Raw genomic sequence first — 22,653 nt, 5'->3', positions numbered from 1 at the left:
AAGCCCAAGTTTCTTGTTCTAGTTCTCTGGTAGTCGTCTCCTACAGTTTCCTGGTTCTCTAAGGGTCCAGGGAAAGATTCTGACCAAATTAAGAAGTTAAGCCAATAGACTACTGAATTATAAATTCTTCTGAAATTATGTGCTCAGGTAGCATAACAAGATGTAAGTACCCAAAAAACTTGAATATGGTTTTACTGAAGCATAAGTCATTTCAAAGCAAAAGTAGTTTATGAGTCAATTCTAACATATAATACATTTAAGTCATTATATGAATTTAAGTTTTTATTTGTGTATTTCACTGTAGTGCTGTGACAACAAAATGACATCTGTGTACCAGAGCATACATACATCAACAGTAAGATGTAACTTCTCATTACACCACTGCTAGAATATTTAGCTTTTTGTAGGACACATAAGCATGTAAGATGGCCACACCAAATAATTTTCTGGTTTTTCTCCTTAGATAACCTTAATTTTTTATCAGTAATACTTTATCAACCTCACTGTTAAGAGAACTGTAAATTATGTGGGTGATGGGCAGGGGGAGGAATCATTCAACTGTGTTACACTGTAATAGTTTGCTAGAGTAATCTCACACACACCAATAAGGAACTGTCATCATAATTAAGGGCTAGTTACTGTTGTTAGTTGCACAATGATAAAGTTCTTTTGAAAATATTGGTTAGCCCACTTATATATGAAAAATGCCCTTTCCACTTATGCAGAAGAAAAAAATATTCAGAAAGTTATTTTTGGCCTTGCTATGTCAAAAAGTCAACTGTACAAAGATCTACGTGTCAAACCTAAAATTATAATTTTAAAAGTCTATTAAAAACAAAAATGTCATGCATTTTTATTATCAATTATGCAGAGGCTTTAAAACTGTTGCAAGACCATATAGTATATATTAGCTTTTATACTGCTAATGCACAACTAACAGCAAACTTGATTAGATTAACAGAAATCTGTCTTAATTACACCTTTATATATCACACTAGGGACAAATGCCACAAGATCTGCAGAAACATTCAGTTCTGAGCACTTAAATGGCAGGATAACTTTTTGTGTTGAAATCCGTCACATACAGAATAAAACAAAAAGAAAAAATTCTGCAGTTCCACGTTACAAAAAAACGTACTGCTGTAAAATATTAAGAAGGGCAAAGGATATCATCTATAACACAAAGGAACATCTAGTGTCAAAGAGCAAACAAAACTAAATAAAAATATCAAAATACACATAGCAACTGAAGCACAAATACTGCATTAAATACAGTAAAGATTTAATAAGACTAGTTAATAAAAGACACAAAAATAGGGGGAGCTAGGGCAACCAGTAAATAAAACCAAAATAATGGGGAAAAAATCTGAACCACTGTTTTTCCCCTAGTTGGAGCACAATTTTTTTTTTGGGTGTCTTTCCATTCAATATAATACCTAACACTGTACATTAAGATATTAATGTCACAGAAAAACTTGGTTCTTCCATGAAATTCTTTAAATTCTTGATAAACTTTTCAAAGTAGACATTATTATGAATGAAAAACAACCAACAAATGGGCACCTGTTGTTTTTAACACTGCAGATTTACAGAAACTTTTTAAAAGTTATCATAATCCTTTTTGTCTTTTTTCCCCTCAGCTTCAAATCCATCGACTCCATCGCTATCCCTTCTTCGTTTCCTGTTGTTGTGGATGTTAAAACGTTGGCTCATTTGGGGTAATGGATCCATGCCTAGAACTTTGTGTATCTGGCGGAATGCAAGGAGTCTCAATGCAAACTGCAACAAAAAGAGCCAAAATTCAGAGTTAATTTTAAAGACAAAAATATTCATTCTTAACTAGGTTTAGGTCTCCATGTAACAATATAAAAAAGCATATTTGGTGAAATAACTTCAATAATATTAGTTTCACAACTGAAATACTGTGAAATACTGTTCTTGTTTTATATGTTCAGACTTTTCTGTATACATGCTATTTTGCTTTTTAAAACCTAAATTAAAAAATAAATCTTAAAAAAAATTCAGTATTATGTTCATTTGAAAAAATCTTGAGGGGCACCTGGGTGGCTCAGTCAGGTGAGCACCTAACTTCAGCTTAGTTCATGACGTCAGGGTTTATGAGTTCAAACACCATGTCAGGTTCTGGGCTGACACCTCGAGGCCTGGAACCTGCTTCAGATTCTGTGTCTCTCTCCCTCTCTGCCTCTCCCCTGATTGTACCCTGTCTCTCTCTCTCTCTCTCTCTCTCTCTCTCTCAAAAATAAACAAACATTAAAAAATTTTTTAAAGCCTTAAAACAATATACAGCAAAACAAAGTGTCTCTCATTCATGCAGTAAATCCCTGTTTGGTTTATAGTCATGTATTTTCCCATTTTTTCTGTGGATGACCATGTGTACAGGCTGCACATATATACATATACACACTTCCTCAGGTTTACAAAAAGGCCATTTCTTTAACTTGTTACTTCATGAACCAAAAATAAAAATTTCATTACATGGTTATGTACGCACAGGCATACATATGTTAGGCATCAATGTCACAAGATTTCACAAAACATAATCTATTCCTCAAATTTCTGGGAATAAACTAATTCAAGAAGATGTAATCATCTGATTATATGGCAAATTTTACTATATGGTTATAACCTTCAATGTAACTGTTTAGACTACTTCTTTAAAATGTTTACTTATTTTTGAGGTTGGGGAGGGAGAGAAGGAGGGAGACAGAGGATCTGAAGATGGCTCTGTGCTGACAGCAGAGAGTTTGATGCAGGGCTCAAACTCATAAACTATGAGATCATGACCTGAAGTCAGACACTTAACTGACGGTAAGCCACCCAGGCGTCTTTAGACTATTTTTTTAATTTTACATTTATTTATTTATTTTTGAGAGAGAGAGAGAGAGAGAGAGAGAAAGAGAGAGAGAGAGAGAGAGAGAGAGAGAGAGAGAGAGAGAGAACGAACACACATGAACAGGGAAGGGGCAGAGAGAGAGGGAGACAGAGAATCTCAAGCAGATTCTGCGCTGTCAGTGCAGAACCTGACGACTTGGACCTTAAACTCACTACCATGAGATCATGAGCTGAGCTGAAACCAAGAGTGGGAAGCTTAACTGACGGAGTCACCCAGGCACCCCAGACTATTTTTTTGAGATATAATTAACATATCCTAAGAATCACCCTTCTAAAATGTACAGTGTTTTTTAGTATACTTAACAAAGTTGTTCAACCATAACCACTGATTTCAGAACATTTTCACACACAACTCCCCCCCACCCCCCCTGCAAAACTATGACTCAATGGCAGTCATTCCTCAACCCCTTCACCCTTAGGTAGTGACAACCACTAATCCGCTTTTCTATGTCTACAAGATTTGCAGACTGTGGACATTTCATATAAATGGACTCCTACATTATATAGCTTTGTGTCTGACTTCTTTCACTTAATAAGGTTTTTAAGGTTAATCAGGTTAATCCATGTTATAGCATGTATCAGTACTTCATTCCTTTAAATGACTAAATAATATTCCACTGTACAGAATATATACTGTATTTGTTTATTCATTTACCAGTTGATGGGCATTTGGGATGTCTCCACTTTTTAGCAATTATGCATAATGCTGCTACGAACATTCCCGTACAAGTTTTTGTGTGGACATGTTTTCAGTTGTCTTGGGAATATACCTCGGAGTCTGTTTTCCAAATGGCTGCTATTGAGAATATTTTTAATACCTGTTGATTTTCTTCAGCTGAGATACAGTTGTTGGTTATAGTCATCTGTGTGAGAATTTACTATTCTAAAACTTTCCCCAATTATACAATTTCAGTTCCTTAGAACTTTGTGCCACATTATATTGGCTTTTGAAATCCTAAAAGTCCCCAAATCATCTGTGTTCATAAGGACTTGATAAGGTATTCTATTTAGTTTGTAATTCTGGATTTTCACCAGTAGTGGGTGCTTCTTTATCTCCTTTAAGCTATAAGGCAACTTTCTGAAGCCAGAACTAGGAATATTTACCATAACAGAATACAAATTCTCTGAGAGAGACTTATGAAAGATAAACAGAGTAATTTTTTTCTGTATTAACAGAAAATATCCAAAGATACCTGGTATACAATAATGAATATTAATACATTTCTACCATAGGGCGCCCAGGTGGCTCAGTCGATTAAGAGTCTGACTCTTGGTTTTGGCTCCAGTCATGGTTCTTGAGTTTGAGCCCTGCATCAGGCTCTGTGCTGTCAGTGTGGAGCCTGCTTGGGATTCTCTCTCTCCCTCAATCACTCTGTCCCTCCCCTGCTCACGTGCACAACTGTGCACACTCTCTTTCAAAAAATAAACTTCAGGGGCGCCTGGGTGGCTCAGTCAGTTAAGTGTCGGACTCTTGGTTCTGGCTCAGGTCATGATCTCGTGGTTCGTGAGTTCGAGCCCTGTGTCGGGCTCTGTGCCGACATCTCAGAGCCTGGAGCCTGCATCAGATTCTGTGTCTCCCTCTCTCTCTGCTCCTTCCCCACTCATGCTCTGTCTCTCTCTGTCTCTCAAAAATAAACAAACATTAAAAAAAAAAGATATTAAACTGTGCCATCACTGTAAGACTCCCTTTCTTGTAACAATCCCTACCCCCATCCCAAACTCCTAGGAAACACTACTCTGTTCTCCATCTCTGTATTTATGTTATTTTATGAATGTTACAGAAATGGAATAATGCAATTAACTCCTTCACTATTAACAAGGACATCTGTGACTACCTCCTAAAGTCAGACCACTTTCTTCGAAGTCACGTTTAAACAAAAAAAGTGCCTTTCAAAAGTGAATTCTATTCGTTTTCGAATGCCCTGTTCCCAACCGTAAATTTCATTTCCCTTAGAATTTGTAAGTAATTCCTTCTTTAAGTACCAAGGAAGAAAGAAAGCCACTTAGGGTAACCATCTTCATCCCAAAAAAATTAAACCCAGAGAAATAAAAACAAAACTTGTCTAATACACACGAATTAGTAATTGTATAAAGTCTGTAAGATAATCATAAGGTTCTATTACTACCAATTACCCCTTAATATACTTTTGACACAATTTAATCTTAACATCTTTCAAATTCTAAATTACCCTTGCCAGAAGAGACAACAAATCAAGAACTTAAGCCCAACAGTTTAGTATCTTAGAGTGAAGTATTTCTGTTCATAGCTAGTTGCCTTTTCTCCCCTTAGTACAATTTTGGAATAAAAAAAAGGAAAGTTATAGGAGTTTTAGACTTTTTTTTTTCCATTAGGTTCACACAGTTTTTCCTTTCCATAATTCTTCTAATAAAACTGTTAACTGATAATAGCTAACATTTATTATGATCCTTCCATATATCAGATACAGTTAATAGTTATACACATTAACTCATTTAATCCTCCCCCAAATCCTGCTTGAGACAGATACTGCTTTGGTCTTTGTTTTATAGATAAGATGGAAGAGCTTATATTCAAACCTAGAGAGTCTTGACTCCAGAGACTACATTTTTAATTAACTACATTAGACAGCCTTTCCAGTGGCAGGGGAGGCTAAATTATAGGAATAACTACCAAAAACCACACAGCACATCACTTCTTAAAACCAGAGGACATAAACAATTCCTAAACTGATCATGATATATAACCTAATATTCAGATTTAATAAGACACTGAAAATACAGAGGTATTTTTATATTTATATAATATACTTACTTAGACATATAAATTATAGTTAAAATAATGCAGTTAAGATTACATTAGCGAAATCTAGTTTAAATTATATCTCCTCCAAGGGCTTACTAAAGAAGCACAAAAAAATACTATACATCCCAAAGAAGACATCCTATTGACTAACTGACACATGAAAAGATACTCAACATCACTCATCATCAGGGAAATACAAATCAAAACCACAATAAGATAGCACCTCACACCTGTCAGAATGGCTACAATTAACAACACAAGAAACAACAGGTGTTGGTGAGGATGTGGAGAAAGGGGAACCCTCTTACACTGTTGGTGGGAATACAAACTTGTGCAGCCACTCGGAAAAACTATAGAGGTTCCCCAAAACTTAAAAATAGAACTACCTTACAACTCAGCAATTGTACTACTAAGTATTTACAGAAAGGATACAACAACCAAAAAACAATCCGAAGGGGTACAGGCACCCTGATGTTTACAGCATCATTATTAACCAAAAGCCAAACTATGGAGAAAGCTCAAATGTCCACTGACTGATAAATACTCACACATGTACATTATGTATATATAAACACTACACACACACACACACACACACACACACACACACAGCAATCAAAGAGAATGAAATCTTTGGGGACCCTGGGTGGCTCAGTCAGTTAAGCATCCGACACTTGTTTCAGCTCAGGTCATCTCACGGTTGCTGAGTTCGAACCTCAACTGGATGTGTGGAGCCTGCTTCGGATCCTGGCGTGCGCGCTCGCTCTCTCTCTCTCTGCCCCTCCCCTGCTCCTGTGTGTGAGCTTTCTCTTTCTCTTTCTCTCTCTCTCTCAAAAATAAACATTAAGGAAAAAGTTCTAAAGTATAAAAAAAAGAACGAAACCTTGCCATTTGCAACGTGGATGGAGCTAGAGTCAGTCAGAGAAAGATAAATACCATATGATTTCATTTATATGTGGAATTTAAGAAACGAAGAAGATGAACATATGGGAGGAAAAAAAAAGAGAGGGAAACGAAACATAAAAAGACAAAGATAGATAACAAACTGAACGTTGATGGAGGAAGGTGGGTGGTAGATGGTGATGGGTATTAGGAAGGCACTTATGATGAGCACTGGGTGTCGTATGTCAGTAATGAATCACTGAATTCTATTCCTGAAACCAATATTTTACTGTATGGTAACTAACTAGAATTTATCTGTGTGTGTTTATTTACTTATTTTTTAAATTTGAGAGAGAGAGAGAGAGAGAGAGACAGAGAGAGAGCGAGCAGGGGATGGGGGCAGAGAGAGGCAGAGAGAGAGAGAGAGAGAGAGAGAGAGACTCTTAAGCAGACTCTATACTCAGCATTAATACTGCCATGGGGCTCAATACCATGACTCTGGGATCATGACCTGAGCTGAAATGAAGAGCTGGGTACTAAAATGACTGAGCCACCCAGACGCCCCAACTAATTAGAATTTAAAAACTTGAAAAGAAAAAAAAATACTATACAATGATTTCTAAAGGACAATTACAAAAAAGACAAAACTTTGGGGCAACTGGGTGGCTCAGTCAGTTAAACATCTGACTCTGGTTTTGGCTCAGGTCATGATCTTATGGTTAGTTAGTTCAAGCTCCGCATAGGGCTCAGCACTAACAGTGCGAAGCCTGCTTGGGATTTTCCCTCTCTGTCTCTCCTTCTCTCTCAAAAATAAAAATAAAATGAACATTAAAACACACACACACACACACACACACACACACACACACACACACACACCCCACAAAAAACCTTAAGGGCAGTGACCCAACAAAACTTTGGGATTAGGAATACACTGGTACCTGTGCACTGGAAGTGATGTCTTCACGCTGTTGGTCAGTCATTGTTGCCAAGGTATCAAATGGATCCTTCTCACAAGGATCCAGAAGTCCAGGACTACCTACAATCACCATAGAGAAAAAAAGGCATTAGCATTATCCATTTGTAAAAGAAAGAGTTATTATTCAACTATCAAATGCACAAACATTAAAAATGAGCCAAAACTTACCTTTAAGAATAATCCCTGAAGAAATGCACTCAAAAACTCTTCTCAGTGCATCTCCAGGGCTCTGAGGACTAGAAGCACTACTGATCGCCTTCTCGACTAGTAACTCCATAGCCTAAAAATAAAAAAATAAAAACTGTGTTTAATAACTTACAGACCAAAGGAATTACTCATTTTCAAACATCAGAATGAAAAATTACTTATTAAGTTGCTGTTAAAAGTTTTAAATACTGAAAACGTTACATAGAACAAATCACAAAACCAGAAAATTAAATATAAAAACAATCAAAATGAAATAAAACAAGTAATGAAAACAAAACTCATGAGGCAATATATAATTTACACTTTATTTATTTTTTTTTATTTTTGAGACAGGGAGAAACAGAGCATGAACAGGGAAGGGTCAGAGAGAGGGAGACACTGAATCTGAAACAGGCTCCAGGCTCTGAGCTGTCAGCACAGAGCCCGACGCAGGGCTCGAACTCACGGACCGCGAGATCATGACCTGAGCCGAAGTCAGCCGCTTAACCGACTGAGCCACCCAGGTGCCCCTACACTTTAAAAAGATATTATAATTTATGCTTAATGAAGAAAAATGCAAAATAAATTAATAGAGTTTGGTTTGTTTTTAGTTTTAAGTATTGCTGGTCTTTCCTATTAAAATGACAGTCCTTAAAATTCTTTAGATATTTAGGGCTCACATGTTTGTTCCTTAATACCTACAGTTAGAGTAGATCAATATCTCAAGTAAAGAAGACTTGTTTTTTCTTTAAAAACAATGTAGATTATCTAAATTTTCATTTAATGCACAACTGCACTTATATTATCCCTAAGGAAAATACAAATTATGCCTTCACTATAAATAAATTACATCTGAGAGACTCAAAATCTAAACCAATGAATAAAAGACAAAAGTAAAAGTATAGATTTAGAAAGAAACCACTTCAGAATATGGTTTGAATGGTCTATTAGAAACTTTGCTTTAATTTAGATTTTAAAACTTGAGATATAATTCACATAAGATCCATTCTTTTAAAGACTATAATTCAGTGGTTTTCAGTATACTTACAAAGTTGTTCAACCATAATCATTATCTAATTCCAGAATACTGCATCACCTCCACCCAACCCCCGCAAAAAACCTCCATATCCACCAGCTATCATTATCCATTTTCCCTTTCCTCCAACCCCTGGCAACCAGTAAACCACTTTTTATTTCTACAGATTTGTCTTTCTGGACATTTCACACAAATGGAACAAATATAAAATATGGCCTTTTGCATTTTGTGATAGTTTTTACTGAAATTTAAAAAGTATGACCACCAATACAATATTCAAAGAAACTAAACAGATTGAAACTACAATAAAATCCTTAAAATGATAACGAAGCTGGGGCACCTGGGTGGCTCAGTTGGTTGAACATCTGGCTCTTGATTTTGGCTCAGGGCATGATCTCAAGCTTCCTGAGATCAAGCCTGCGCTGGACTCTGTGCTGACAGCATGGAGCCTGCTTGAGATTCTCTCTCTCCACCCCTCTCCCACTTGCTCTCTCTCAAAACAAATAAACATTAAAAAAATGATAATGAATGAATTACTGGGACCTCATCAAAATAAAAAGCTTCTGCACAGCGAAGGAGACAATCAGCAAAACTAAAAGGCAACTGATGGAATGGGAGAAGATATTTGCAAACGACATAGCAGATAAAGGGTTAGTATCCAAAATCTATAAAGAACTTATCAAACTCAACACCCAAAAAACAAATAATCCAGTGAAGAAATGGGCAAAAGACATGAATAGACACTTCTCCAAAGAAGACATCTGGATGGCCAACTGACGCATGAAAAAATGCTTCACATCACTCAGCATCAGGGAAATACAAATCAAAACCACAATGAGATACCACCTCACACCTGTCAGAATGGCTAACATTAACAACTCAGGCAACAACTGATGTTGGCTAGGATGCGGGTAAAGAGGATCTCTTTTGCATTGTTGGTGGCAATGCAAGCTGGTGCAGCCACTCTGGAAAACAGTAGGGAGGTTCCTCAAAAAACTGAAAACAGAACTACCCTATGACCCAGCAATTGCACTACCAGGTATGTATCCAAGGGATACAGGTGTGCTGTTTCAAAGGGACACGTGCACCCCAATGTTTATAGCAGCACTATCAACAATAGCCAAAGTATGGAAAGAGCCCAACTGTCCATCGATGGATGAATGGATAAAGAAGATGTGGTATATATATATATACAATGAAGTATTACTCGGCAATCAAAAAGAATAAAGTCTTGCCATTTGCAACTACGTAGATGGAACTAGAGGGTATTATGCTAAGCAAAATTTGTCAGTCAGAGAAGGACAAATATCATATGACTTCACTCATATGAGGACTTTAAGATACAAAACATATGAACATAAGGGAAGGGAAGCAAAAATATAAAAACAGGGAGGGGAACATAACAGAAGAGACTCTTAAATATGGAGAACATACAGAGGGTTGCTGGAGGGGTTGTGGGAGGGGGGATGGGCAAAATGGGCAAGGGGCACTAAGGAATCTACTCCTGAAATCACTGTTGCACTATATGCTAATTTGGATGTAAATTAAAAAAAAAAATTAATAAAAAAAAGAAAAAATCAAAACAAAACAAAAATAATGAAGCTGAAAATACCTTAGTCAGAATCTATTTTTGTGTACCTAAAATGCTTATGAAGTTATATAATCTGAGATTTACCATATCAACCTATTCACCCTAAGGCCATTAGTCAGATTGTTTTGTTTTTTTTTTAATAATGTTTTTATTTATTTTTGAGAGAGACAGAGTGCAAAGAGGGGAAGGGCAGAGAGAGAGAGAGAGAGGGAGACACAGAATGTGAAGCAGGCTCCAGGGTCTGAGCTATCAGCACAGAGCCCAAGAACTCGTGAACAGTGAGATCAGGACCTGAGCAGAGTCGGAGGCTTAACTGACTGAGCCACCCAGGCGCTGCATTAGTCAGATTTAAGAAAATTTTTTTTAAATGTTTTAATTTTATTTTTGAGAGACAGAGACACAGTGAGAGCAGGGGAGGGGCAGAGAGAGATGGAGACAGAATCTGAAGCAGGCTCCAGCCTCTGAGCTGTCAGCGCAGAGCCCGACGTGGGGCTTGAACTCAGACTGCAACATCATGACCTAAGCTGAAGTCAGATGCCCAACCAACTGAGCTACCCAGGTGCCCCTGCATTAGTCAGATCTTTAAATAGCAATAACTAAAAAGTCTGGACATGTGGAGAAGTAACCCCAAACAAATTAGGAATAAATTATAGGAGAGTTGGAAATTTAAAGAGACAGTACACAATTAACAGGTACAAAAATAATAGCCGGCAGCATGAGACACTGATTAACAAAAATGAAAATAATGAATGTTCATATGATAAATGCAAATCACAATGAAAAAAATTAAGATGGTTCAGTTTACTCAGAAGAATGCAGGAAGATGTTCAAGCATTTTGTTTAAAGATTGCCATTTAGAAATTTTTAGAATTTTAGGGGTGCCTGGGTGGCATGGCTCAGTCAGTTAAGAGTCTGACTTCAGCTCAGGTCATGATCTCACGGTTTGGGAGTTCAAGCCCCACATTGGGCTCTGAGCTGAGAGCAAGGAGCCTGCTTGGGATTCTTTCTCTCCCTCTCTCTGTCCCTCCCCCACTTGCTCTCTATTCTCTCTCAAAATAAATAAAAATAAACCTAAAAAATTTTTGAGAATTCTAAGGAATCAGCTTCAGTTACTCAGACAACTCTATGAATGTGTAATAAATGGCTCTCCTTTTTTAGACAAATCAAGTACTATTTTAAGATGTTCAACAGACTGTGAAATCATTGACAAATCAAAATCAATGACATTTTGAACTCCTGTGCCTAGCATAAGTAGCCAACATGTAGAAATTACTCAATAAATGTTTAGGAAACAAAATGCTTTTGAAAATAATGTGAGAACAGTCCTGGTCATAAGAGAAATTAAAGGTGGTAATTATCAAAATTCCTGATGCTGTGCTCAAAATACAACACTGAGTTACAAAATATGCAACTTTCACAAATACAGGTGACCCTTGAATAACATGTGTTTGACTAGTGTGGGTTCACCAATACATGGATTTTGTGAAAATAAATATATTAGACGGGTACCAGGCTGGCTCAGGCAGTAAAGCATGCTCTTGATCTCAGGGTTGTGAGTTTGAGTCCTACATTAGGTGTGGAGATCACTTAAAAATAAAAATCTTTAATAAATAAGTAGGACAATATTTTGGACATTTGTGATAATTTGAAAAGACAGATGAGGGGCACCTCAGTGGCTCGGTCAGTTGAGCGTCTGACTCTTGTTATCGGCTTGGGTCATGATCTCATGGTCATGGGATTGAGCCCTGTGTTGGGTTCCATGCTGGGTGGGGAGCCTGCCTGGGATTCTCTGTCCCTTCCCCGCTCACTCTCTCAAAATAAATAACATCAACATTAACGACAACAACAAGATGAATGTAGCCTTGATATATCAAAAGAATTTAAGAAAAGTTAGGCATTACTATAAGAACAAAGGATGTAATATATACAACATGCAAAATGTGTTAATGGACTGTGTTATTTGTGAAGCTTCCTATGAAGAGCAGGCTATTAGTAGTTAAGTTTTTGGGCAGTCAAAAGTTGTACACGAATTTTTAACTGTGTGGGGATTGGTGCCCCTAACCCCTACGTTGTTCAAGGGTCAACTGTATCTCACACTTTTAATAAGTACTTTTAGAAAATGTTAAGAGAAAAAAAGTATTAAATAATCAGCTGTAGTCTTGGTATGTCAAGACACAGGGTGTGTTTCAAGTAATTCAAAGTTTTATCAAAATCTACTTATTAACCCTGAAAAGTGAGGATTTATGATTTATACTTGCAAATAAAGGTATAGACTAATTAAAAACCAAAAAGGAAATAAATTACTTGTGGAAAACCAAAGTCAATATATAAATACCCACAATAAAACTAGGTCAACGATCTGCCTTCTGAGATCATTTGCTATGAAGCAAGCAATTTAAAAATATTAATTTTCGGGGCGCCTGGGTGGCTCAGTCGGTTAAGCGGCCAACTTCGGCTCAGGTCATGATCTCGCAGTCTGTGAGTTCGAGCCCCGCTTCGGGCTCTGTGCTGACAGCTCAGAGCCTGGAGCCTGTTTCAGATTCTGTGTCTCCCTCTCGCTGACCCTCCCCTGTTCATGCTGTCTCTGTCTCAAAAATAAAATAAAAACGTTAATAAAAAAAATAAAAAAAAAATAAAAATATTAATTTTCTTCAGAACATGGTAATTTTCTAAGCAAATGTCTATAGTTGGGAAAGCAACAAAAATAGTATGCACGTGGTTTATAAACTCCGAAATGTATGCATTTGAAAGTAAAAAGTAAACATTAAAGATGAACAGAATCAAGAGAAATAATATTTAGATTATAAAGAATCTTGGTAGCTGAAGCTATGGAGAGAGAAAAGCTCTCCATATTAAATGATTTGAGATCTACAATTTTAATATTTGCTTTAAAAGCCACTTGTGGGGGGAGGGGCTCCTGGGCGGCTTAGTCAGTTAAGTGTCTGACTCTTGGTTTCAAGTCAGACCATGATCTCATGACTCATGAGTTCAAGCCCCGCATCAGGCTCTGTGCTGATAGCGCAAAGCCTACATGGGATTCCCTCTCTCTGCCTCTCCCCTGCTTGCTTGTTCTCTCCCTCTCTCAAAATAAATAAACTTTTACACACATACACTCATGGGTTCCTTTCTGGCATTCAAGATGTTGAAGTGAGGATGTGGTGGGTCCTTCAGTGTGAAATTCTGGATTTCCCTAGGTCTTCTAGTAGGAGCCATGATCAACTGTGCTGACAACACAGGAACCAAAAAACTGTGTATCATCTCTGTGAAGGAGATCAAGCAACGACTGAACAGACTTTTCACTGCTGTTGTGGGTGACATGGTGATGGCCACAGTAAAGAAAGGCAAACCAGAGTTCAGAAAGAAGGTACAACCAGCAGTAGTAATTTGTCAATGAAGGTCATACCAGAGAAAAGATGGTGTGTTTTTCTATTTTGAAGATAACAGAAGGGTCACAGTAAACAATAAAGGTGAAATGATAGGTTCTGCTATCACAGGAGGAGCTGCCAAAGAGTGTGCAGACTTGTGGCCCAGGATTTCATCCAATGCTGGCAGTATTGCATGTTTCTTTGGTATATTGTTTAAAAAAAAAAAAATTATTTGCCCCGTAACCCAAACCACTTATGAAGCCTATTTTTCCTTCTCATCTCTAGTTGTACTAATTAGGCTTACAATGTGGCAAGCACCATGCTAAGCACTTTATTTTTTATGCTAAGCACTTTATTTTTATTTTTCTAAATGTTTATTTAAAAAGAATTTTTTTAAGTTTGTTTATTTTTGAGAGGGTGAGACAGAGCACAAGCGGGGGAGGGGCAGAGAGAAGAGAAGGAGACACAGAATCTGAAGCACGCTCCAGGCTCCGGTCAAGTGTTCAGCACAGAGCCCCACATGGGGCTTGAACCCACAAACTGTGAGATCATGACCTGAGACGAAGTCGGTCACTTAACCAACTGAGCCACCATACGCCCATATTTATTTTTGTGAGAGAGAGCGAGAGCGAGAGAGAGAGAGCGCGCGTGCACGCAAGTAGGGGAGGGGGAGAGGGAGACACAGAATGTGAAGCAGGCTCTAGGCTCTGAGCTGTTAGCACAGAGCCAGATGCGGAACTTGAATCTACCAAAGGTGAGATCATGACCGGAGCGGAAGTTGGATGCTTAACCGACTGAACCACACAGGTGTCCCACGTGCTAATAAGCACTTTAAATGCATAATTTAATTTAATCCTCATAACTAGATGCTACTATACCTGAATTTTAAAGACTGGGGGGGAAAATCTTAAAGACGTTAAATAACTTGTCCAAGGTTATGCAGCTAAACTGTAAAAATTAGGTTGAGATTTGAACCCAGGTCTGATTTAAAATGTTTTTGTTTTTAAAAACCACAACTATATTGCAATGTATATCCTTTATCAATGGGTGATCCAGACCAGTTAACTAGTTTCCTTGGATATTAGTTTCTTTCTTTTCTTTTTAAAGATTTAATTAAGTAAGCAGGCTTCATACCTAGTGCGGAGCCCAATATGGGGCTTGAACTCAGAACCCTGGGATCAAGACTTGAGATCAATAGTCAGATACCCAACCAACTGAGCCACCTAGGCCTCCCTAAAAGATTTTACGTAGTCTCTACACCCAATGTGGGGTCCAAACTCACAACTCTAAGATCAAGAGTCGCACATTCCACTGACTGAGCCAGCCAAGTGTCCCACTGACTTAAAAAAACATCTTCTGAGACTGTGAGAACACAGATACTTTCATTTGGTGGCAAAGTAAACGGGTAAACCCTTTTTTAGCATACAACTGACACGCTCAAAGATTTACAATAGGGCTATTATATTTAATGTAAGCACAATCTAACACTAGGAAGTCTGGTTATATAACAGAAATAATAGTAGTTATCCTCTTTATTAAAACTAGTGCTTATTGAGTGCTTATTATAAACTAAGCACTATTCTAAGCTCTTATGTACATTAACCAATGTAAATTCCCACAATCACCTTTTAGGGGCAGATAGGACTATTATTCCCATTTGACAGATGAAGATGTTAGTAATAATAAAATAGGACTTTATGAATATCATTTACAACAAGCAACTGTATACACAAAATCCATTTCTATATTCTAGTTGACACAGGTTAATATTGATACATGCATGACAGACTTTCATTCCCATGTCCATTTGCAGGATATTGTATTTTTGTATTACATTTATGCAGTAACACCTCATTTCAGACTCAACAATTCTTGGTAAAAATTGTCATGTCTTGTGAGAATAATTTTTTTACAGCTTTTGGTGATTAGGGGGTACATGTGTAGATGGTTTAAGTAGATGGTTTTTGTTGGGGGGTAGCTAAGTGCTACATTATTATTTTTAAACTAAAGTGAATGAGACAATACCCTTCAAGTGTAATTTGCTGATTCTTTTACAAGCTAAGACAATGTTATTTCTTCGCCCTGAATGTCAGTGTCCTATCATTTAAAAACTCTTCACTGGTTCTAAAAGTTACAGGCAGGGGGCACCTGGCTGGCTCAGTCAGTAGAGGATGTGACTCTTGATTTTAGGATGGTGAGCTTGATCAAACCCCATGTCGGGTGTAAAGATTACTTAAAAAGAAAAAAGTGATAGGAACTCTCTTACTATAAGCCACCACCACTAAAACCTAAATTACTTATATTCTTGCGAAAAAACACAACAAAATATGTAGAAAGAAATAATCACATATTTCAACAGCTATTTGAGCACAAAGCAGAAGAATTATGGCAGTTCCCTCAGCCTCTTTGAGAACTGTTCTTTAACATTTGGCAGATCATTCTTTTAAAAAGTGAGGTAGGGGCACCTGGGTAGCTCAGTCGGTTAAGCATCAGACTTTGCCTTGGGTCATGATCTCATGGTTTGTGAGTTTGAGCCCCTCGTCAGGCTCTGTGCTGACAGCTCAGAGCCTGGAACCCGCTTCATATTCTGTGTCTTCCTCTCTCTGCCCCACCCCCGTTTATGTGCTCTGTTTCTCAAAAATGAATAAACGTTTAAAAAAAAATTTTTTTTTTAAATAAAAAAAAGAAGTGAGGTAAAATTCAGGGCGCCTGGGTGGTTCTGTCAGTTAAGCGTCTAACTCTTGATCTTGGTTCCAGTCAATCTCATGGTTCATGAGTTTGAGCCTCGTGTTAGGCTCTGTGCCAACAGCACAGGTCCTGCTTGGGATTCTCTCTCTCCCTCTCTGCCCCTCACCCACTTGCTCTCAAAAATAAATACACACAAGTTTTTAAAAAGTAAGGTAAAAGTCACATAATATAAAATCAAGTACTTTAAAGTGAATAATTCACTATGTTGTGCAACACCTCTAATTCAAAACATTGCCATAATTTCAGAGTAATACTTCTTATCCATTAAGTAGTTTCTCCCATTTCCTCTTTCCCCCCATGTCTCTGGAAGCCCATCAATTTGCATTCTGTCTGTATGTATTTGTTTATTCTGGATATTTCACACAAATGTAATCACATAATGTGACCTTTTGTGTCTAAGGCTTCCTTCACTTAACACAGTATTTTGGAGGTTCATCTATGTTGTGACAGGTTATTCTTTTTATAAAATATTCCTTAACTTCATATATACTGTTCATAAATATAATATATAATAAACATTAAAAAAATAATATGTCCTTTGTAAATTATACCATAGTATACCATTATAGAGGTATACCATTCTAAAAGAGGTTGAGATACCACATAGCAACACTGATGCCAGGCCAACCTGACAACAGCTCTGTCTTTTCTTTACTTCATCACCATGGGTTTAGGACAAAAGAACTACTTTGAAGGCAAAGTACCATTTCAGTACTCACTGTAGTGGTAAATGAAAGCCTAAAAGCAGGCACTGTTACTTAAAGATTTACTCAAATAATCTGAATGCTAAATAAAACTAAAGATAATAAAGTTCATAAAAAATTTCAAATTTATTTTATGAAATCAAGAAAAGTTACTCTTTGCTTAAGGTGACAGCACAAACCCAAACTTCACCATCTCTGGCCCAAAACATGATTAAGAAATATGTTACAACACATACCACCCAAGCAAAAATGTAACAGCTTCAACCAAAAACAGAGGAAAAGGTCAGTGAAAGAACTTTCCAAGAAATTGCAGGCCTTGGGCAACTCTCCACGTAGCTCCCAACTTGGTTCTCTAGACAGAAGATGGGGGTGGGGGTGGCAGTTGAGTGAGAAAACTCCAAAAAATTTTAGCAATAACTTTCCAACCCAGAGAGGTTGGAAAGATATAACAAGTCATATTGAAGGTAATTCCAGAAGAAATTTTCCTAAATGTAAAAAACCCTTTTCCTTCTACCTCCCCTTCCATCTTAACAGAGAAAGGAAAAGAGTAGAATTCACCATCCTGAAGACTCTTGCAGAAAGGAGGAAGGAAAGAACAAGAAGAATCCTAATTATCCACATCTAATTATCTCTAAATAGACATTTGGCTAACATGTAGATAAAAAAGAAAAAAAAAACATCTTTCAAAGGAGTAAGGGTAGGAAAAATGTATTACCAAGGATGGCTGTAAACTCTCAAGTGTCCCAAAGTGGCATCACATACCCAAATACTCTGTTGGTTCAGGGAAATGGAAGTAGTTTCTACAAGGAGAAGGTAAATAGGCTTGGAGCGGGGGTGGGGGGTAGGGGTGGGGAAGAGAGCAGATTCTGCATAGGCGAAAAAGCTCTAGGTGTCCACCCTGGGTTTGAACACTAAAGCCTGAAATGTGTCAATGGAATCTACCTCACACAATAGCACAGCACATTCAACCAAGATATAGTAGAGAGCACAGCCTATGTCTGGAATAAGGCTGGATACAGCAAATCCATATATCTTTCCAATAAACAATCCTCAAAGCAGAGCTCACAGGAGAAGAAAAAGAAACGGATTTTAAAAGGCACAGACAGATTCAAAGACAATTCTTGTTTGGATGTCTCAGCACAAAAACAATTTTGTAATCGAACTGACAACTAAGGAGAAGAAAAAACAAAAACAAACTAGACATGACATCTCTATATTTGGGTGGAATGTACCATGAAAAACAGAGATGAAAAATCTATTCTCAGAACTGAGTGATGTTGATGTGTCGATACAGGTTCACTGCTTGTAACTAATGTACCCCTCTGGTGAGGAATATTGACAGGGAGGGAGTGAACATGTGAGAGCAGAAGATCCAAAAACTACTCTAAAAAATTAATGTCTATTAAAAAAAAAAAAATTTAAAAACCTGCTGTGGAAGCGCCTGGTTGGCTCAGTCAGTTCAGCGTCCGATCTCACACTATGTGGGTTTGAGTCCTGCATCAACTCTGTGCTGACAGTGTGGGGCCCGCTTGGGATTCTCTGTCTCCTTTTCTCTCTCTGCCCCTGCCTGCTCTTTCTCTCAAAAATAAATAAACTTAACAACAACAACAAAAAACCTGTTCTGAAAGAATCTCTCTGCTAACATTCTGAGTTGTAAGAGAGAACCTGATCAGCAAAAAGCCAATAAAATTAAGAACTCAAAGTTGAGATGAAAAGCAAGATTAGAGCTAATAAAGCACACTGAAACATAAAATAACATTATTACAGAATAAATGAATTATAAATAGTAAAGAAAAATACAACATAACTGAAAACCAAGGTACTGCCAAAGAGACAATCATAGGGATACAAGAGGAAAGAGAACAAGACTTAAGATAATTACGAAGATAAAAGATATGCAAGACAAAGGCAATCCAACGTAAGGAAACCTGGTTTCCCTAAAATAGAGAATCCTATTAATCAGAGGGGAGCCTGGATGGCTCAGTTAGTTAAGTGTCTGACTCATCATTTCAGCTCAGGTCACAATCTCAGGGTTCGAGAGTTTGAGTCCTGGTCAGGCTCTGTGCTGACAGCAAGGAGCCTGCTTCTCTTCCTGGCCTGCTCCCTCTTAAAAGAAATAAACTTTAAAAAAATTAAAAAAAAAAAATTAGACATAATGGAAGATTATTTCTCCCCTAACTGAAAGAAAAACCAAATCTCCAGGACAAAAGGACATAAAGATTAAAAAAAAAAAAAAAAATGCTGATATTAAACAATAGATTCCAAGACATAATTTGGTTAAGGTAATGATATGGAAGAATAAAGAAACAATTCTTTCAATAGCCTGTAAAAAAAACGTCAGGGCAAAAAAATTAGGCTGAATTTAGATTTACCAATACACAATGCTGGAAAATAGTGGAGCAAAACTAAAAATGGAGAGAGGGAAAACTGTGACCTAACAATGAATTTCTCATTAAAGTAATGGCGATTGGCAGAGATTCTCAAATGTGAGAAATTTTTAAAAACTTACACATCTTTTGATAAAAACTATTTGATGATAAAATGCAGTCAATCAGGAAATGAAAAGGCAAAGCCCCAGTAAAAAGACCTAGTGGTTGGCATTGAACCATTAAAATACAGAACATTAAACAATCATACAGAATATGGCTACAGAAGGTAAATGTAGTTTATTTTTACACTTTTAAAATTTAAAACGTGTAACTGTGTAAATTGACCTGTTTTCTAAATGGAATCAGTATATATTAAGATAAGTTAATCAAGAAACAGGTGTAAATACATTAAAGAAATAAATGGAATGAACAAAAGAAATAACAAACCCAAGAAGGAAGGGGTAAGGGGAGGATGTATAAGTGATCATTTTCTCAGCTTTTATAGGTGAGAGGTTGGCAGATATTATCTAAAACTGTTAAAAGAGATAGATGAATAAGAATAGTATATAAAATAGAAGGGCAACAATTAATAGTCAAAAAGAAAAAAATTCACACATAAAAAGGACAAGAAAAGAATAAGAATTATGGTAAAGCACAGAAGAAAACAAAGGAAACACGAAATACACTCCTACTAGACATGCTAACGAAAACTAGAGTTTCAATATTAATCAATGAACAAGGCTTATTAACTCTCGGCAGAAAGTGTTAAAACGGGGGGCCCTTTATAATGGGAAAGGGTTCATATTCACAATGACAAAACTATATTAAGTGTTTATGTCCAAAATTATTACTGCAACAAAACAGTAAAGCACAAACTATAGGAAACAGAAACACAATAGAAATAGCGGATTTTAATTCTTTCATCAATCCACGGATAAACAAAGTAGACAAAATATATGTAAGGAAAAATATAGAAAGATGATTAAACTGAACTAAGGAGTAAATGTTGTTTGCTGTAACTTTTTTTTTTAATTTTTTTTTTTTAACGTTTATTTATTTTTTTGAGACAGAGAGAGACAGAGCATGAACAGGGGAGGGCCAGAGAAAGGGAGACACAGAATCTGAAACAGGCTCCAGGCTCTGAGCTGTCAGCACAGAGCCCGACGCGGGGCTCGAACTCACGGACCATGAGATCATGACCTGAGCCGAAGTCGGCCGCTTAACCGACTGAGCCACCCAGGCGCCCCACTGTAACTTTTTAAAAAATATTGATTTATTTTGAGAGGGAGGGATAGAGAGAGAGGAGAACAGGGGGAAAGGCAGAGAAAAGAGAATTCCAAGCAGGCTCAATGCTGTCAGCACAGAGCTGGGCGCAGGGCTCAATCTCATGAACTATTAAGATCATGACCTGAGCCGAAATCAAGAGTTGTCCCCTTAACTGGCTGAGCCACCCAGGTGCCCCAATATCTTACTGAGAACACCTCTTTAACGTGCCCATATAGATTATAAAAATGGTATATATCAGACTGCAAAGCAAAACTTTAAATTCTAAAAACTGTAAATAGAATACCTTTATCAGATTACAATGCTATAAAAACTAGAGCTTATTTACAGAAATAAAAGCAACCCTCCTTCAATCACAATGAATTCAAAAATTCCCTCAAAACTACTCTTTGCTTAAAGACCATGTGAAGACAAATTTCAGATTACATAGAAAATAAAAAGAAAATATTACATATATAGCCAAAATCTGTGTTAAAACCTCTACATAATTAAAGAGTGAATGAGAGTGGGGGGATGGGTGAAATAGGTGATAGGGATTAAGGAGTGTACCTGTCTTGATGAGCACTGGGTGATGTATAGAATTGTTAAATCACTCCATTGTACACCTGAAACTAATATTACACTGTATGTTAACTATACTGGAATTAGAATTAAAGAGAGTGAATGAAACAAGTACCCATCTCAAAAAGTTTGTAAAAGAACAATAAAATAACCCCCCACCCAAAAAATATAAAGAGATGAAATTAGAAATAAATAGGAAAATGGTAGATCTGGCAAATAAACCCAAGGAGCTGATTCTTTGGGGACAGGAAAAAATAATATGAAAAGTAAACCACTGCCTAAATAAGACATTTTTAAATGTCAAAATACTGACATTCTGGTGTGTTATAAATAATCAAAAAATTGGTGTATTTTTGTTATATGTACACGATTTCAAAAGATCAGCCATCAGGTGAAATAGCCTCAAGGGCACCTGGGTGGAGAGGACTGAAGTTAAAGGAAGCAGAAAGCAAAATGATAATGTATAGGGCATATATTTTTATACACTAAAAACCTGAGGGGCACCTGGGTGGCTCACTTGGTTGGGATTTCGACATCAATTTAGGCCATAATCTCGTAGTTCGTAAGTTCGAGCCTTGCACTGGGCTCTGCACTGACAGCTCAGAGCCTAGAGCCTGCTTCGGATTCTGTGTTTCCCTTTCTCTTTGCCCCTCCCCTGCTCTCTCTCTGTCTCAAACTAAATAAGTAACCATTTTGGGGGCGCCTAGGTGGCTCAGTCAGTTAAGCTTCCCACTTCTGCTCAGGTCATGATCTCAGGGTTTGTGAGTTCAAGCCCCCCAGCGTGCTCTGTGCTGACAGCTCACAGCCTGGAGCCTGCTTCGGATTCTGTGTTTCCCTCTCTCTCTACCCCTCCCCTGCTCTCTCTTCTCTCAACAATAATAAACATTAAAAAAATATGAAGTTAGGTAATGCTTAATACAATTTTATATTAAAATATATTAAGAATTTTGTGAATTCTGACCACATATAAATACTGAAACACTCATTCATTTTGCTCTTATATGCTAACTACAATTGTTGGCTAGTGTGATCAATCAAAAGGAGAATTACAAAGAAACAAAATAATAAAGATGCTGCAAGTACTTAAACCCTGAGACAGCAAAATTCTATCATGTAAAAATCTGAATATCTAGCTGAATTGGTCAATTTTTCTAGGAAAATGGAAGTTGCCAAAATGAAGCTCAGGAGAGAGAAAAATTAGACTAATTAATCAACAGAAAAAATTGAGAAAATGCTACCCCATTTCTTGAAAG

At 37.1% G+C, this 22,653-nt stretch overlaps 1 protein-coding gene and 1 pseudogene across 2 annotated transcripts in view; one reads left to right on the top strand and one right to left on the bottom strand.

Annotated features, from left to right (window-relative positions):
• Positions 1–267: 267 nt before the first annotated feature.
• Positions 268–22,653, bottom strand: part of ZFR (zinc finger RNA binding protein) — an 83,630-nt gene continuing 61,244 nt past the window's right edge. For both annotated transcript variants that reach the window (XM_047093706.1, XM_047093713.1), the window contains 3 exons: positions 7,725–7,836; positions 7,519–7,616; positions 268–1,779 (listed from right to left, as the gene is read on the bottom strand). In XM_047093706.1, the coding sequence (XP_046949662.1) occupies positions 1,600–1,779; positions 7,519–7,616; positions 7,725–7,836 (390 nt within the window). In that variant the 3' untranslated portion in view covers positions 268–1,599. The remainder of the gene's footprint in view (positions 1,780–7,518; positions 7,617–7,724; positions 7,837–22,653) is intronic.
• Positions 13,509–22,578, top strand: LOC124527988 (60S ribosomal protein L23-like; annotated as a pseudogene).

This window comes from Lynx rufus, unplaced genomic scaffold, assembly GCF_022079265.1.
Source record: "Lynx rufus isolate CCGP_SWC_20201006 ecotype Redwood Valley unplaced genomic scaffold, mLynRuf1.p SCAF_1, whole genome shotgun sequence".
In the NCBI taxonomy this organism is placed as follows: Eukaryota; Metazoa; Chordata; class Mammalia; order Carnivora; family Felidae; genus Lynx; species Lynx rufus.
This window is presented reverse-complemented; position numbering and strand designations above follow the sequence as displayed.